This window comes from Crocodylus porosus, unplaced genomic scaffold (genome assembly GCF_001723895.1).
Source record: "Crocodylus porosus isolate Cpor-Errol unplaced genomic scaffold, CroPor_comp1, whole genome shotgun sequence".
Classification (NCBI taxonomy): Eukaryota; Metazoa; Chordata; order Crocodylia; family Crocodylidae; genus Crocodylus; species Crocodylus porosus.
In genome coordinates, this window is record NW_017728914.1 from 2,407,432 (window position 1) to 2,425,725 (window position 18,294).

At 49.7% G+C, this 18,294-nt stretch overlaps 2 protein-coding genes across 2 annotated transcripts in view; one reads left to right on the top strand and one right to left on the bottom strand.

Moving 5' to 3' along the window:
- Window positions 1-8,203: 8,203 nt before the first annotated feature.
- On the top strand, window positions 8,204-15,072 carry SLC35A4 (solute carrier family 35 member A4). The gene is made up of 3 exons (XM_019534801.1): window positions 8,204-8,285; window positions 10,429-10,527; window positions 10,840-15,072. Exon 3 carries the CDS (start codon window positions 11,698-11,700, stop codon window positions 12,673-12,675), a length of 978 nt encoding a protein of 325 aa, XP_019390346.1. The 5' UTR covers window positions 8,204-8,285; window positions 10,429-10,527; window positions 10,840-11,697; the 3' UTR covers window positions 12,676-15,072.
- A 1,764-nt stretch (window positions 15,073-16,836) lies between these two features.
- LOC109309840 overlaps window positions 16,837-18,294 on the bottom strand; it is a 25,659-nt gene continuing 24,201 nt past the window's right edge. Inside the window, exon 15 of the mRNA XM_019534709.1 lies at window positions 16,837-17,480. Within this exon, the coding sequence (XP_019390254.1) occupies window positions 17,307-17,480 (174 nt within the window). The 3' untranslated portion in view covers window positions 16,837-17,306. The remainder of the gene's footprint in view (window positions 17,481-18,294) is intronic.

An 18,294-nucleotide genomic window follows, 5' to 3' on the forward strand; every position in this document is an offset into this window, starting at 1 on the left:
GCTGCTGTCTCTGCCTGTGCAGTGACGGGCCTCCCCGGGCCGGGGCCGGGGCCGGGCCCCCGCCGAGAGCGTGGCAGCAGCTGCCTCAGAGGGAACAGCCCTCCCCCCCGGCTGCTCCGGGGCACTGGTGCGGTGGGAGGCGTCCCTGCCCGCCTGGGACCCGACGATGGACCCCACTTCGTGCGGCAAGCACCGGTGGATCTGGTTTCTCCCCGTGGCAACCCCCCGCCAGGAGCCAGGAGCTCTCCCGTGGGACTGGAGGAGCTGGTGGCAGCACTTGGTACCTCCCGAAACTCTGGAAAGAATTAGCAGCTGCCCTCATTTCCATTTCCACTCAGCCCCAGGCTGAGAGTCAGAGCTCTGCGTCCTGGGAGCACAGGGCCCAAGGCCAGCTTTGGCCACCGCACACGACTCCCTCGTGCAGAACGGCCCTGCAGTGAGTTCACACTCAAGAGGACATCTTCCGCCTTCCTCCATGGGGGTCTTTCCATTCAGCTTGTTAGAGAGCTTGCATTCAGCCTCACTCCCTGCTAGGAGGAAGCATGGGCTAAAACACAGGCCAGGAGCCAGACAGCAAAGCTGTGCTCCCGGCTTGGCTTAGCCCTCAGTGTTGAACTCTGGACAACTCAGCTGCCCCCCTCTGCTCATTAGTTCACTCATCAGCTGCAAGGCCGTTCTTCATCAGTACTGGAAGATGCACTGAGATTCTCATGTGGGAAGTGTTAGAGAACTTAGATTCAGCGCTTAAAAATAGCAACATATCATAATACCACATTTACCTGAATCCATGATGACTTTTAATTTAAGGTGACCTTCCAATAATTAGATTCTATAATTTTCCATGTATAAAATATTATTGGAGGGTCACCTTAAATTCATCCCTGCTCTGACAGGGAGAAGAATGACAGAGGGGTAGGTGGTGGGGGAGTCAAGCAGCCTGCCCCCCACCCTTTGCCCCTGCCTGCCCCCATGCCTGTGATCCAGCTACCCATGCTCCCCACGCCAGCCCCTTCCCCATAGTGTCTGCACCCCTTTGTGCTTTCCCCCCCTCCCCACCCCCACCTTTGCCCAACTCCTCCTGCTGCTTACCCTGAGCTGCAGCGCAAGCTCTGGCTCCAGCTCCAGCCCTGCTTGGGTCCAGGGAATGAAGCACATGCTGCACTGAACCTCCACATGGCCCAGAACCAGTGGTAGCCACAGCAGCTCCAGCAGCCATGCCAGAGTCCAGGCTGGAGCCAGGGCTGGGGCCAGAGCTTCTACTGCCACTGCTACCACTGCTTCCAGGCCAGGCAGGAGCTGGAGTCTGCATGTGCTCCATACCTCAGGCCAGAGTGGGGCCAAAACCAGAGCCCAGACTTGGGGTGTGGGGGAGGCAGGTGGCAGGGGAGGACAGCAATTTCAGCTCTAACTTTTATCCTGGGTTGGGGTTGGGGTTGGAGCTGGGGCAGGAGCAAGAGCTGCAGCAGCTGCTCTTGTACTTAAGACAAAAAGTTTTTTCCCCTATGCTGGATGGGGGGCGGGGGGTGGGGAAGCTCATCTTAGATTCGAGTAAATTTGGTACTTAGGGGTGAATGTTATTAAAACATGGCAGAACTTGTACAGTTTTAATTATAGTTCTTTGACTGAAATAATGCAAATAGACTTAGAACTTTGGTCACAATGTCAAATTTCATGGTTAGGTAGAATCACAGCAGTTAAAATGAATATTTTAGTTTGAATTAATTTTCTATTCCAAATTCTACCTATTACAATGCCAACAAATCTCTGAGATGAATGGCAGACTACAATAAATTATTTGTGGAAATAAGAAACCTAGATTTAAAAATTCCATTCTGCAAAGAGAGGGGAACTGAAGCTTCCAAACATTAAATATTACAATGGAGCCAGCCAACTTAACAATGTGGTATACTGGATAATATCAACACATGGTAAACACTGGGTAAAGATAGAGCAAATATACTGTTCAGCAGTCAAACTTAACATATTACCATGGAAAAATAAATCTTCAAGGCCAAATTAAATATATAAGCACCCCTTTGAGAAAACAACAATGAAAATCTAGGATACCACTTATAAGAAATTAAGCTCACACCCATCACTTCTAGTATCTATACATAATAATATTGAATGTAATCTTATTAATTTCTTAAGAAGCTTTAATATCTGGGAACATATTGGTATTATACATTTTGGGATCATTATTCAAAGAAAATATATTTAGATCTTTCAAAGAAATATAATGTACTGCAGGTGATATTAGAATCCCGTTCTTTTCAATACCTGCATTTGAGAGAGTTTTCAACATTCTCCCAAAAAAGGCAAACCTGAACAGAAATCTTACTGAATTTGAGAAAATATTGGTTACACATACGAAACACATGAGCCTATTGTGTTGTATCTTCAGTAATCCCTTCCAGTCAGGAATGATTGTCTTCCATGATGGTCCTATCTGTGAGTCGGAAGATGGCTGATGAAGCTGATCCAGGATCAAAAGACTCTGCTGGAACTCAGGCAAATGTTTCTGTGTGGGGTCATGGTTCCAGATTCTTGATTTCATCCACAACATGCTGTTTCTACCCCTTCTGCTTTTCTGTCTCCTATTGTCCTTGTAGGGTTTCAAAGTACTAAGATCCTTGGAGCAGCCTCTTCCTCCATTTGAGGTGGTCCTGGGCAATAATATTCCATGAGTTGATGTCAATGTTGCATTTTTTCAAGCTTCTGAGGACATCCTTGAAGCACTTTCTCTGCCCTCCTCTTGAGCGTACACCTTGACTGAGCCAGGAGAATAAGACTTGCTTTGGGAGTCTGCAGTCGGACAGCTGGATGATGAGGCCAGCCCAGCAAAGTTGATGTTGGATGATCATCACCTCACTGTTTATGGGGTTTGTTTGTGAGGGGACTCTAATGTTGGTGCATCTATCTTGCTGTTGGATTTGAAGGATCTTCTGCAGGCAGTGTTGAGCAGCAGGTACTTCTCCAATGATTTTGAGGTATCTTCTGTACACTACACACATCTTAGCTCTGTAGAGTAAGGTGGGAATCACAACTGCTTGATAAACCATGAGTTTGGTGTCAGATCTGATGTTACGATCTTCAAACACCCGTTTCCTCAGGTGTCTGAAGACTGCATTTACACATTTCATGTGATGTTGGCGGGGAGCCAGAGGCTCTTGCCACTTTAAGGAGAGAGTGAAGCAGGCTTGCTGTGTGATGGTCACAGCTGAAGAACACAGGCCGGCCATTAGGCAAAGGAGAAACCCCTGTGTGACTGGGAAGCCACATGACCAGGAGAGGGGCTTACAGGCACATAAGCCCTGGGCCTGAGGCAAGGCAGGCAGTCTGGCCCTTCATGCTGCAAGGAGCAGAGCTCTGGGAGGAGGGACCTAACTGGCCAAGGAAGACGGACTCTGGAGTGCAGAGTCACTGCACCACTGGGCAGTCAAGCTAAGTACTTTGACCTTATGTTGTAGTGTTACCATGGGGTGATATTGACTCAGAATTGGGGGAACCTTTTGGAGTGGATGCTGTTTTTCATTGGGGTTAAAGTTGGACTGGACTGTAGTGGTACAGACTGTAGCTATAGAGGAAGAGGAGGCCACTGAGAAGGGCACTAGGGGCACCCTGGGTCCCAAACCCTGCAGAGGGGGTGGGGCAAGAGGGCCAAGGCCCAGTCATAAGCCCCAAGAAACTTGGAAATTGCAAGTAGTGCCTGAGGTGAGCACTGGGCCAAGAGCCTGTGAGCATGAGACCAGGAGCTGAAGGGCCTAGAGCCCATGGCTGGAAGCTGGGGCCCAGGAAGTTAGGGTCCTGGGACAGCGGATCTTGAATGAAGAGGCCAAGTAAAGTAGGCCAAGGCCAGAGGGCCTCAGCCCAGCCTAAAATTTGAGGCAAACCCCCCTGCCCTTTAGGAGCAGCCTTCCTGTCCAATCATAACATCAAGGTATGGCAGATGAGACAACAGGGTGCCAGAGTGGTCAAGCAAGGCAGGACCCAGGAGGATGCTAGGACATGACTTGGCTTCCCCAGCAGTGGACCCCACTACACAGATACTGAAAGGAAGAGACAAAATGAACACAAGACTTCTGTGGACATTGGTTTAGGATATGGTAGCACTCTCGATAGAAGAGTATCTGTCTCTTTGTATATTTTAGAGCAGGGGTAGGCAAAATGAGGCCCGGGGACTGGATGCAGCCCACTAGGCCATTCTATCTGGCCTGTGGCGCCCCTAAAAAATAATATTGATTTGCCCTGAGCTGCCGGTCATGCAGTCCTCAATGGCTTGCCGAAACTCAGTAAGTGGCCCTCTGCCCAAAATAATTGCTTGCCTGTTTTAGGGGATTGAATATATTTTTAAAATATTAAACCTGTTGTTTGATGTTGGATTCATTAATAAAGGTTTAAAAAGCAACATAAGCCTGGAAGGAGCTTCCTGGGCCATTGGGTCAAATCTCTTTCATTTGCATGCAACCATTTACCCAAGAAATCCCTGTAATCACTTCAAGCCCTCCCATACAACTATAAATCACTATACCTAAAATGCCAACAATGCCTTTTAACAGGGATATGGAACATATGGCCAGATCCAGTATGTGGGCTGGATCCAGTCTGGCAGACTACCAGTGGGCCACCAGAAGTTGGGGGCCTGGCTGGGCTGTGGGAGTAAGTGTGGCCTACTGCAGAATCTAGACTGCTTGAGCCTACTGGACATAGCAATAAGATGCAGGAGGGCAAATGGGGACTGATATGCCTGTCCCCACTGCTGCAGCCCTGCCTCCCACTGTGCCCCATGCTGGAGTCAGAGCTAGAGCTACTGGTGCAGCATGAGGCATTGTGGCAGCAGCAGCTTTACTCTGATCTGGGGCATGCATTAGCGCCAGCTTTGGCTCTGGCAGGGGTACATAGTGGGGCCTGGAGCCACTGCTGTATACCCTGGGTCAGAACTGGACCTGTCACTTCCCTCATGTCCCAGACTGCATCTGGCCTGGGGCACCAAGAGTCTGAAACCCTGCCTTATAAAATAACTGAAAACAGGGGGGATAGGGACACTGCCAATATCCTGCCACTGCAATGACAGGAAAGTAGTTGGTTTATTTCTTCTTTGAAGATCCAAGGAAACGGACCATAGCCCACATTACAGAGGAAGGTACAAACATATTCATTCCTGACCCTAAATAGGATGATCATTCTTCTTTGTCATGCTTCCAATCCAACCTTTCTATATGGTCTGTTCCCAATATTCTGCACAGGCCACTGCTTTTGATGTTGGCATTGCCAAATCTCACGAGGTACTTCGTGGTGCTACAGGGCTTCTCAGATGATCCATGGTTTGCTTCTCCTGACAAACGCATGGGTCAGTTGTGTAGAGGCCCCACGATTTCAGGAGAAAGTTGCATCTGTCAAGACCTGCTCTCAATCTGTTCAGGCTCTGTCATGTGTACCATTTGTAATTAGAACCCGATGCTGACTCCTCACTGCAGGTAACTCCTCACCAGCTCCATTCAACAGCTTTGTCACCTAGTTTTTCCCACTCTTTTTGCAGAAGGTAGTTCTAGCTAATTTTGGTGATGTGGTCAATGGTATGGTAGAAGACAAAAAGCTATTTCCATATGGCGGGTGGCAATCTAACTCTTGTACCTACTAATTAATGTCACCTGTTACTTTCCTCCTGATGTAAGGGGGCACTATTGTCATATAATGCATATAGGCAGGGAACAGGGGTGGGTTTAAGGCAGCCTGTTATAATTCTGCATGTATCATTTAGGATACCAATGTGCTAACTGTGATTTGAGCATCCGAGTGGTGCAGGCATATTCAGCAACAAAGAAACAAAGTGCTGAGGCAGTAGTTTGTAAGGGTGGATGGATGTGTTCCCCACTTGGAATTCATGAGCTTATACAGAATGTTGTTTTGTGTTCACCTAGGCTTTGGTATTTAATATGTATTTTTGTAATTAAGTGTACAGTCCAGTGTTACCTCTAAGTAGACCAGGTGTTTCTGATGTTTGAGACTCTAGTCACCCCAGGTGACATTCAGGTGTCATTCAACATCCTGGTTTTTCAATGGAAAGCACAGATCTGTATTTAGCCTATAAGGGAAGTGGCATTATCAGTTTTACAAGGTAAAGTGGAGTTGTAAGGCACAGTGCAAGATCAGAGGGTAACCTGTAAAAAGAATCCACAGATACCAGGTGCCAAATTTCCTGATTCAACCATGAGGTGCTAGCAACTATGGAAGGGAGACTGCAGTGAAGGTTACTTTAGAATAATGGTACCCAACCTTCTCAGCCCACCAGCCAGATGATTGGTGCCAGGTCCTTCCATGGGATCAATCTAGTCAGTAAGGTGTCTGGCATGTGGTGCCAACCAAGTCCATACCCAATCCAGCTGCATGGAAACCACAGACTCATAGAAAATTAGGGTTGGAAGGGGTTTCAGGCAGTCATCTAGTCCAACCTCTTGCTCAAGGCAGGACCATCCCCAATTGGATCATTCCATCCAGGGCTTTGTCAAGTCTGGCCTTAAAAACCTCCAAGGATGGAGATTTCACCGCCTGTCTAGGTAACCCATTCCAGTGCTTCACCACCCTCCTAGCGAGTTTCTCCTAATATTCAACTTAAAACTCCCTTGCTACAATTTGAGACCATTGTTCCTTGTTCCATCATATGCACCACTGAGAACAGTCCAGCTCCATCCTCTTTGGAACTACCCTTCAGCCAGCTAAAGCATGCATGAATCCCTCCTCAGTCTTTTCTTCTGTAGATTAAGTAAGTCCAGGTCCCTCAGCCTTGCCTCAGAAGTTGCGTCCCAGCTCCCCTAACCATTTTCATTGCCCTCTGCTGGACTCTCTTCAATTTGTCCATGCCCTTAATGTAAGTGGGAGGGCCCGAAACTGGACACAGTACTCCAGGTGTGGCCTCACCAGTGCTAAATAGAGGGGACTAATTACTTCCCTCTATCTGCTGGCAATGCTTCTACTAATGCAACCCAGTATGCTGTTAGCCTTCTTGGCAACAAAGGCAGTGTTGGCTCATATTCAGCTTCTTGTCCACTGTAACCCCCAGGTCCTTTTCTGCAGAGATGCTGCTTAGCCAGTTGGTCCCAAGCTTGTACGGGTGCATGGAATTGTTTTATCTTAAGTGCAGGACTTTGCATTTGTCCTTGTTGAACCTCATGAGATTTCTTTTGGCTCAACCCTCCAATTCATCTAGGTCACTCTGAATCCTGGTCTTAACTTCCAGTGTATCTACTACTCCCCCCAACTTGGTATCACCTGTGAACTTGCTGAGAGTGCCCTGCATCCAATCTTCCAATTTGTCAATAAAGATACTGAACAAAACTAGCCCCAGGACTGGCCCTTAGGGCACTCTACTTCATACCAGCTACCAACTAGACATCAAACCACTGATCACTAGACCCTGACAATCCAGGCAACTTTCTATCCACCTTGCAGTCCATTCATCCAACCCATATGTCCTTAATTTGTGTGGAAGAATGTTGAGAGACTGTACCAAAAGCCTTACTAAAGTCAACGTATAGCTTTCTCTGTGTCCACAGAGCCAGTCATCTCATCATAGAAGGCAATCAGGTTGGTCAGGCATGGACTTGCCCTTAGTGAATCTATGCTGACAGTTCCTGATCACTTTCTTCTCCAAGTGCTTGGAAATGGATTTCTTGAGGACCTGATCCATGATTTTTTCCAGAGACTGAGGTGAGGCTGACTGGTTTGTAGTTCCCTGGATCCTCCTCCTTCCCTCTTCTTCAATGGCCTGCCCTGAACTCAGCTGTGTGTAAATGGCACAACTGGGATTCCACTTACCCTGTTCATGGGAGGAGGGTCATAGGAGGAGAGGGAAAGGGGCCCATCTCTGGCTGGGGCTGATGCAGCCACAGGGCCTTGGAAATGTGACAACTGCCACCACTCCCGCTGCCACCACACTTCTGACCTTGGGAGGAGCCCCTGGCTCCGGGCGTGGTCTAGGCTGCGAGCCCCTGCTCTGGGGGGACCCTAGATAGGGCGATAGCGTGCTCGGGCGGCTAAAGGACACGCAGACCTCTGCAAGCAGCCATGTGCACACCGCCCAGCCCGCGGCCCTACCCTATGACACGCGCTGCACGCAAAAGGATCACGCGGGCGACTGACACTCCACACTGCGGCCGCGTCATTTCCGCCCCTTGCCCCGGCAGCCACGTGGCTGCGGCAGCCACGTGATCCCTGCGGGCCAATGCGCGTCCGCGCTGCCGCGGAGGGGGCGGGGCGGCCGTGGCTGGAAGATGGCGGATGATAAGGTGAGAAGCGGGTAGCGGGCAGTTTCTGTTCACGCCTGTGGGCCGGGGCCGTGTCGCGCCGTATCGGACGTCTGACGTCGGACGAGTCCAGGCAGCAGGGCAGGCTGAGTCGCTGCGAGGTCCGCCCGGCCCGGCCCCCGGGGTCGCTCTCGTCTCGGGCGCTCGGGGCTGCGGCCGCGGGCTCCCCCGCTCGGGCCGTGCCGCTGCGGCCGGGCTGACCCGCCCCCGCCGAGCTGTCGCTGCGTGCCCGAGGAAGCGGCGGATGTCCCCTGCCGCTGGAGGCTTCTCGTTCCTTGGGGGCTGGCCCTGCTTGCCCTTCGGGCCGGGCCTGGCGCTCCCCAGGCCCCTCGAGTGCTCCCTGTCGCCTGCGACAGTGGCCTGGGCCTGCAGAGTAGTTTCTTCTGAAAACGGGGTTGTGCCGGACGTGCTCCAGGCGCCGACCCTTTGTTGCGACCTGCCATTGCGGGTGGAAGTGCTGTTCTTCCGCATCGCAAGCCTGACTGGCCTCCCCTCTGGGTTGCAGCGGAGCTGGGCCAAGCTTCCTGTGGGGTTGTATCTTTCCTCACCCCGTTTCTTGTAGATGTAGCAGCTGACCTGGCTTTCCTCAGCGTTCTGAAGCAGCCATCAGCTTCTGAGCCTTAGATTTTTATAATGGTGTTTTCAGTCTGTGACTTCCTTATGGGCATATGGGCACACAAGCAAGGCTGCACAAGTGGCAGGTTGCATTGTTTCAGTCCATCTCAAAATTGCACTCCGATGCCCCTTCAGCTTGGTCTGAGCTTCCTTAGAATTTGAATGACCTAAAGCTGAGTTCATTAACAGTGGTTATGTTAAACACATGATCTCTATGTGTACCTACCTGGGAAACCTTACTTGTTTGTTTGTTTTACCCCTGTTAGAGTAAAAATTATCTGTAACTAAAATATGGCTTGAACTGGATACATCTGCCTTATTGGGTAATATCACTAATTGCTTATCATTTCCTACTCCTTCTGGTTTGGGGCTTAATTACTTGACTAAAGAGTATTTTCTGAGCTAAAGGAATCTTACTCCCTGTAATTAAATTGTAGAATTGCATGTTTGTATGCAATATACATAGTCTTGGCAGAATTCAGTTCCTGTTTTTTAACAATTTTGAGGGCTAAAATTAATGTTTATTTTAAACATTTATTTCAATTTTATCAATTTAAATTTTCCATTTAAATTGTACAAAATTAAGGGTGTGGGGGGCAGACAACCTAGTAATGACGGTACACTGTTAAAAGCTTTCTAAAATCACACGACAAAATATAAAAAGTAAATTCCATAAATCAATAAAGCATATCTGCTCTAAATCATGCTGTCCATTTGGTAGTATGGTGATACCAGGCAATGAGAGTGGAGGCTCCTGAGTCGAGAGTGTGGGAGCAGGAGCTGGGCTAGGGGCTGCTGGCTGTAGCTGCCTGTGGCACAAGCCTTGTCAGGGGACTCCTGGCTGTCGAATGCTGCTGAATTCCCTGAGCTGTGCTGTATGGAGAGGCAGTGGCTGCCCAGCCTAGGTAGGAAGCAGCTCCCTGGAACCCCTGAGGGGGCAAGACTTGCCTAGTGGGCACTAGCCGAGGGGCGGCCTGGCCCCTTGACAATCTTTGCCTCCTGCCCCACTGGGCAGTGCAGAGGCAGCAGCTGGGCCCTGGGGGAACCCCTACCCCAAGCCTGCAGGGGCTGGGCTTTGTGGGAGTTTAGCACTTGATCCCAGGCTGGGACCTAAGCAAAGTGAGTGGCCAGAGGCACTGGGCTTCTGGCTGCCAACAGCCCTGGCCCTCCACGCAGGACTTGAGACTCCTCAACAGCCAACCAACCCCCTTCCCATCCTCTCCAGCAAGCCCTGCTGGTATGGGCCCCAGCTCCTGCAGTGGCTGCATGTATCTGTGCGTGCATGCACGTGCATGTGGGTGCTGCCCCCTATCCCAGATTTCCTTGCCCCCATTCCAGATTTTTTTTTTCCTTGCATCCCCTTTCTATACATTTTTATTATTACCAATGGAATTTTTTTTTTTTTTGTGGTGCTGTGAGGTGAAGTCAGCCTTTATCGATGTTTAGCAATAAAAATCCAATCCTGCCAAGCCTAAATATACAATGTTGAGTCTTTGTTTCCACTACATAGGACTCGCTACCAAAGCTGAAGGATCTAGCTTTTTTGAAGAATCAGTTGGAAAGCTTACAGCAGAGAGTTGAAGATGAAGTGCATGCTGGAGTGGGACAGGTAAAGTCAGAGTTCCTTAATGCTTTAGCCTTTAACCTTCCAAATGATGGTGAATAGGCTGTTGTATCATTTCCCAAGAGAGAGAATGTATCCCCATTCTTTCAGAGTAGCTCCTAGCAAATGAAATGTAGTATTCTTTAATGTGTCTTTTTTGGCAGAAATGTTATTTTTCCTATGTTAATAACATTATACCATCCCTACATTCAGGGGAAACTGGTGGGGGGAAAAAAGAACACGCTTCAGCTCTTTTATGGTACGTAATGGTTTTGTCCAAAAAGTTGTTTTATTCCTTTCTTATCTCTTTCTCTGCAGAATGGATCTTTGCTGGCATCTCCATTTCTCAAAGGCTTCCTGGCAGGTTACGTTGTAGCCAAACTCCGCTCTTCTGCCGTCCTTGGATTTGTGGTTGGGACTTGCACTGGAATATACACAGCTCAAAACTATGCTATTCCCAATGTTGAAAAGACAATTCGAGACTATATCAGCTCGATGAAGAAAGGACCAGATTAAAGGGCAAGCCTTTGGGCAGAGGTGCACTCCAGAAACAGCTCTTCTCATTTTACACATGCTAGACAATTGACAATAAACGACTGTTATGGGCCTCCCAGGATAACAGCTATATACATCATTTATCTCCAGTGGAAAACAAATTCAATACCAGATCAGTGTGAAATCAGCAGGTCTGATTAATAACATGTTGTAATCAGAATAACATGCAAATGCCAATCACTATTTTACGCTGTTCAGGACTTTCATGTGTCAATCTGAATGTTGACAGCTGCCTTTCTCATAATAATTTATCAACCTGCTTTTCCCCTGGTGTAGTGAAAGGGCATGTGTTGGATCATGTCACTTGCCATATGCATACTCTTCCACATTTTGGTTCCAGGAAACCTACTTTGTGTGACGTTTGTGCTTCCTTCCTTAACAAAGTGCAAACATGTTCCTCTCCATATTCCTTGCTGTTATGAATAGTTCACTGTCTTCCTAATTGTACATCTATTAATATATGGCATTCACTGCATCTCCCTGCTGGTAGATGGTTTGGGGTTTTTTTGGGGGTTTTTTTTTTTTTAAGTATGTTTGCACCTTAGATTGATCTGGCCTCTATTGAGGCCCTGACCTGGAAAAGGGTTGGGTGCTATCCTTTGCTGTTTGCTGCAGTCTTTCATGAGGATGGTTATTACTAATGTTAGTATGGCTGGCTCTCTCCTCCACACTGCCACTGGGAGGCTCAGGAGAGGGCTGTGGGGTCTGATGCTGATCCTGTCTGTAGCTATCTATGGCGCTCATGCTCCCCTACTGACTCTGTGCAAAGTAGATGGGAAGATCCTATTCAGCTCCTCATCTGTTGTGGTCCTTATTGAGCTGACCAAACTGGTACTCTCCTTACTCTTTTTGCTGATTTGGAACCGAAAACTACTGCGACGGTCTGTTTCATGGAATCACGCCGCCCCCTTTGCCCTCTCTGCACTATTATATGCTGCTAACAACAACCTTGTGGTTCACATGCAGCTCTTTATGGATCCTAGCACCTACCAGGTCCTAAGTAACTTGAAGATTGGCACCACTGCTCTCCTTTATAGCTTGTTCCTGCACCAAAGGCTCTCTCTGCGCAAGTGGCTGGCCCTCTTCCTGCTAACAGCTGCAGGGGTGAGCTACACCTACGGCGGTCTCCAGGATTTGCAGCACCCCACCAGCACCTCCAGAATGCAGCTCCACATCACTCTCCTTGGCTTGCTGCTGATTTCCATGTACTGTCTGATATCTGGCTTGTCTGCTGTTTATACTGAAGTCATCCTGAAAACCCAAGACCTGCCCCTGAACCTCCAGAACTTGTTTCTTTATTCCTTTGGAGTCCTGCTAAATGTGGTTGTCCATCTCTTGAGCAGCAGGGGGACTGGATTCCTGGAGGGATTCTCATCCTGGGTGCTGGTAATCATTGTCAGCCAGGCTCTGAATGGCTTGATCATGTCTGTAGTCATGAAGCACAGCAGTAATATTACCAGGCTGTTTGTGATCTCCTGCTCCATACTGGTGAATGCCCTGCTGTCTGTTGTACTCTTCAACCTGCAGCTCACCACCTTTTTCTTCCTCGCTGTCCTGTTAATTGGGTTGGCTGTTCACTTGTACTATGGAGCCACATAAGCTCTACCTCCCTGTCTTGCAAGATACAGCTGGTTATTGAGGCAACATCTGAGCAAGTGTGGGCTGTTTTGAGGGGATGGAACTACATGTCATCCTGTATCTCTTTTTTTATACAGCAAACATACTTTACTTCGGTCTGTCTACCTAGAAGATGGATCCTACTCAGAACCACTTTCTCTGAGGGGTGGGGAAGAGAGCATGGGGGATGTTTTGCCTACAGCCAAACACTAATTGTCATGACAAAGGAAGCTTGTCCATAGCTAGTGCATGTACAGCCAATAATTGGATCATTCCCATGCAGAGACCAATGCTAGGAGCAAGAGGAGGGAAACTGCTCATTGCTTTGTATTTTGCAGACATGGGACTTGATGCCATGATATGATAAGTCTTCAGCTCCCCATTGATTTCCTCCTCATCCCTTCACTTTGTAGATTCCCTTTTAGGGGACAGGTAAGAAGAGATCTTCCTAGGGAAGACCTAAAGTAGTGGGGCAGGAACATCAGATTGATGGATGTTCTAAAAGCCCCCTTCCTTTCTTCTCTCTTTGCCTATGCTCCCATCCCCAGGCCCTCTCTCAGGAGAGCACTGACTGTTTTCCTGACCACTGACAGCACTATTCCCAGGGTCATTTAGAAGGCATCCACTTAAGTGTTGTGTGCTGCCTTCTCTGCCCCTGGGCTGTGCTGTTGCCTTTACAGTGCTCTGGACCTTGCTGGGCTCCCATGCATGACAGACTCAAAGTGCCTTTGAAGGGGTGTAGCATCCTTTGCAATCTGCTCAGTTTTTACTCTGAAGCAGAATCTGGAGCCTTGTGTTGCTGCAGTGTGTGGTGGCTGCCTTGCCCAGACCCCTCCTATCCTACATCCTGCTCTTGTGACAGAGCACCAAAGAACTGTTTCTTTTTCTCTTCTGTCACTGGTAGTGACTTCTGCCAGTGTATCACAAGGAGGTCCCATTGGAGTGACCAGCTCCTAGTTTGGTGTAGATGGGGAGTTTCAGCCTTATATATGCATATACTTGCCATCTATACCTAGCATGTGCACTTTGGAAGATTCAGGTGTTAGTCTTTATTAAGTCTCCTTGATACCTGGGACCCCCCCAGGGCAAGAGTCTTGCTAGTACCACACTGTTCTCCAAGTACCGGAGTTCTGACTTTTCTGCTGTCACTCTCTATTTGTCTATAACTCTGTGTCTGTATAACAAAAATGCTCAATAGAACTTGTTACCAGAGTTCTCAGTTTTAGTGTCACATGGGAGCTGCTGTGGAGGCCAGAGGAAAGCCCTGTTGTTTGGGAAAGGATGGGCATCTTCCAGAATGGCAGGAATTCTTAGCAAATGCCCAGACCCAATTCAGAATCAGCTGGGAGCTTGTGCAGTTCTGGGGGAGGGGTAGCTTGGCAGTCCTGGAGAATGAATTGTGTTGTCACAGAGCAGGTATAGCAGTGACCATGGCAGTTCCCTTCCCCTTCCATGGTCTGGCCTCTATCTCTGCTCAGTACCTATGGTCCAGCTGTATTTTGGTGTCTCAGTCTGGGCACTGGAATTGTCAGTCTGTGTCTGTTGCTGGGAATGTATCCCTTTGAAAATCTCTCTTTCTGTCCCCACCAGCCTCCCAGTCTATGGCTACAACTGAAGCTGAGGCAGGCAGCTCTATGCTCTGCCCTTGCTGGAGCAGGGTCCTGAGCAGCCAGCTTGGTGGGGAGGGCTTTACTTGGTGCCTTTGGTGCCAGAGCTCAACAGTGGTCTCTGCTGAGTGGGGTTCAGGTGCCTTTGAGGTGGGCCTAATGCTGCTGCTTTCTCCTCAGCTGGGAGCACAGCCTCTTTCTGAGGCTAGGAAGGAAACTTGTGCTGGCCCTCTAGCCTTGTGCTGCTTTTCTCCTGCACTTTTGGCCTGACTGGGCTGTAGGAATTTAACCTGTCAGCTTGCAGAACTACATAGGTGCTGCCCTGTAGGGTGGCATCTGTCTGCTCTGCACTCCTGCCAGCTCAGGCAACCCTAGCAGTGTGCATCCTGGCTGCTGCAGGGTGATCTCTTCTCTGTACATGCAGGCTAGACTCTACTACTGGGCAGCTACCTCCTCTCTCAAGCTGAATTCCCAATTTCCCTTTGTGCCAATCCTATCTTTGCAAGGAGGGGCTGGGGCCAGGGAGGGGGTGCTCCTGCTTCACAGCTCTGATTGGTACAAGACCTGTGGGCTTCTGGGGGGCGGGCTTATGGTGCACCTCTGCAGAGGGGTATTGTTTGGAGAGCACAGCTCCTAGCCTGTTTTATAAATGTTGGGATTGTATCTGGACTTACATGAACTTTGGTTGGATGTGGTTTGATGAGCATTTCTCCAATTAACCGATCAGCAAAGCCTGCTGTGGTTCAGTCATTAAAGTTTATGGATCACCAGGCCTGTGTGAATCGCATAACTGTCCTTTTTGCCAAGAAAGAGACTGGCCAGTTTGGTTTGGACCATTAATGAGTCTATAGTGGCTCTAATGGTGATATCATGGGGCCCTTCACTCAGCTTGACAGGGTCGGAGGAGGGAGCTTGTTCAGTGGAGCTCAGCACCCATATGAACCCAACAGTGCGTAGGCTGTGGTATCTCATGGAGGGAACACAAACTTGCCTTTAGGTTCTGATCTGATTGGGTCCCCTGTGTTTTGATTTCCTAGGTTGTTTCAAATGTGCTTGCTATTCCTGTGGGGTGTGATTCCCTGGGGTCCTGGCATAAGGCTGTGGAGAGAAGGAAGGCTATTTAACCCTCTCCTTTCAGCTTTCCCTTTGTAGAGAGAATCCTTGCTCTGGGTCAGATTGATAGAACCTGTCTATGTGCTTCCTGTGACTACTCCCAGAGCTGCAACCTAATGCTCTGTGCCCGTTCCCTGCAGTGCTGTAGTACATGTGCATAACAGGCTGTTGCTCTGACGCCTGCACCTTGGATGTCTGAATCCAAAGTGGGAATGAACCAGTAAGAAAGCAGCCCACCTGGCTGTGTGGTTTGACCCATGGCAGAGGCCTTAACACCCTACCTGGGAAGGAGAGGAGACCCCAGCTGCTGGTCCCATAGGTGTGAGCTGCTGGAAGGCTATAGCTTGCATTCTTGCTGCTGAGCAGTCTGGGTCCTGTCCTATGCTATAGCTGCTTTACTCATTTGGGGTAAGATTTCCCATCTCTTAGTTACCTGGGCTCTGGATTCACTTTTGCTATTGTAGAGCTGGGTCACCGGGGTGGAATCCTGCAATAACCCAGCATTTAAGCCCCTTGGCTCCTGTTTGTACCACAGCTCTTCTAGGGGTGTTTCTTGCCTGTTTCACTTAACTGGGTGCTATGGCAAGTGTAGCCTGGGGATTGTGCCCAAGTAGCATGTACTTTCACAGCATCCTGAGTGAAGAAGGGCTGTGGGTGCCTTAAGGTTCTTTTCCTGCTCTCAAGAGTCAGGTTAAAGGGGCTGTCAGTAAGGGCCTAAGAGTTTTTGGTAAGAAGGGAAACGGCTAGTTTTCAGCTACTGACTTGCAGGGACTAAGACTCTAATTACAGCCCAACAGTCAACACTGGAAGCCTCTATTAGACCCTTCCATTGCTGCTTGGCTACTTGTAATAGTAGCTTGGTTGTCTAGAGCAGGGGTGTCCAACCTTTTTGAATGTGGGACCGGATCATGAACTTTTTATCACCCAGTGGGCTGGCCAGCCATATTCAAAGACCTTACAGGAAGTGGTATCACATCAGGAAGTAATGTCACGTGACCTTTGACACCAATGGAGTTGCAGGCGTTGACATGTTGCTGGTTGATAGAGCATGCATACCCAGGTTAACACGGTACTGCAGGAGCTGCTTGGCTACAGCTGGGTTGACCTGGTGCTAGAGAAGCCACGGGGCTAAGCCAGGGTTGATCTGGGGCCCGCCCAGCCTGCCGGTGCCATGCCCAGGTTGACATGGTGCTGCAGGACCCACCTGGGCAGAACCGGGTCGGCATGCAGCTGAAGCCGGCTTCCCATGTGCTGCTGGGGGCAGGAGGAGGCCAGCCAGGTCTGCACCGGCCAGCAGAAATGGCAGCAGAGCCGTGTGCTGCTTGGGACTGACCAGTACAGGCTCATCCTGTCCCGTGCGGCACACGGCTCGCTGCCGCTTCTGCTGGCCGGTGCAGACCCGGCCGGGCTCCTCCCGTCCACAGCAGGTCCAGGCCCTTGTACACTCTTGTCCTAATGCTGGGGGAAGGGATCTATCACACCTATGTTCTGGAAGCTAATGGCAGCTGTAGCTTTACAGAGCATCTATGGCTTTAGTCCCCCAGCCTTCCATGTGTGGCTAGTGCAGTGTTTCACTAGAAATTCATGCACCTGCTGCTTGCTCTGCCTATAACTCCCAGGGCTCATCTGCCATCAGCCCCCCACTCAGCAGGTGCAGGGAGAACATCCTGGCTACATGGTGTTAAATCTGATGAAAAGCCATAGTATCTGCACGGGGCTCTTGGAGAGGCTGTGCTCAGAGCACTGGCTACATGACCAGTACCTCTTCCCTGCAATGCCAGGCACTCAGCCCCACCCTCTCCCTGCTTGCTGATGGCCTTCAATGCCCCATCCCCATTAGGCAGAGAGCTCCTGCACTCAGTAGGAGGCTGGTGCTCTGGCCTCGCTAGAGTCTCAGTCTGTCTGTGTGGCTCTGGTGATGTAGTGCAGCTGGTTGTGTGCCCGAAGCTGCTGGTTTTGGGCAGAGAGGTGGATTGCATCCTGCAGGCATTCCCTCAGCAGTTTCCGGTACCGTTGATCCAGAGCCTCTGTACGCTCCTCGGAGAGGTTTCGATAGGCCCGAAACACCTGCAGAGAAACCCAATGGGGCCCTTTACCATACTGCAACTCAGACCTGCTGCTCAGCTACAAACCAGCAAAGGGCAGCAGCACTGAGGGTCCTTTGCCAGGCATGAGCTGCAGTTGACATGGTTTTGGGGTACAATGTGCCTTGCAAACATTTTGTGTTCCTATTCAGAACAGCACTCAGCTTGGTCCAGTCCTTGAGAGGAGCAATGTCAAGGGAGCTATTGCCCAGGTGGAAGTGACTGAGGTCTGTCTGGTCTAGGTTGTCCCCAGATTACCAGGAATGGCTGCTTTTCCTGCTCCAGCAGCACTGGCTGGTGACTGGGGGAGGTTTGGCTTGAAGTCCTGTTTAAGGGCCAGGAAGGGGATGGTGCTGCTGTTCATTGGTGTTGCTGGTACAGGCGTCACAAGAGCATCCCATGGTCTCCTGTATGGCAGCACTGCCAGCCCCTTGCTCTGCCTCTGGTGCTAGCTCCTTCCCACTGCAGCTGCTTTCAGATCTTCAAGCTGATTACTTTATTAACAATGAAAGCTTGCACCATGCCAGCTGACTCACCTCACACTGCTGCAAGAGCCTGTAAGAACAGATCCCAGGGGATGATGGGCTGGGACCTGATATCTTCTGTCTGCTCACCAACCTGCCCCATGTGCCCTCATTCTACCCAGAGGGGCTGCTGTCTCTCATAATCCATCCATGCACCTCAGGCTTTGGCTTGTCACCATGGGGGAGCTGGCAGTAAGAGCTGATTTGGTGACGGGGATAGGTTTCCATCTGAAGCCAGCTGCTGTGAGCCCCAATTCCTGACCCTCCCACTCC

What these genes read in the sequence shown, in the direction of transcription:
- SLC35A4 (XM_019534801.1), top strand. Translation starts at nt 11,698, where the DNA reads ATGAGGATGGTTATTACTAATGTTAGTATGGCTGGCTCTCTCCTCCAC.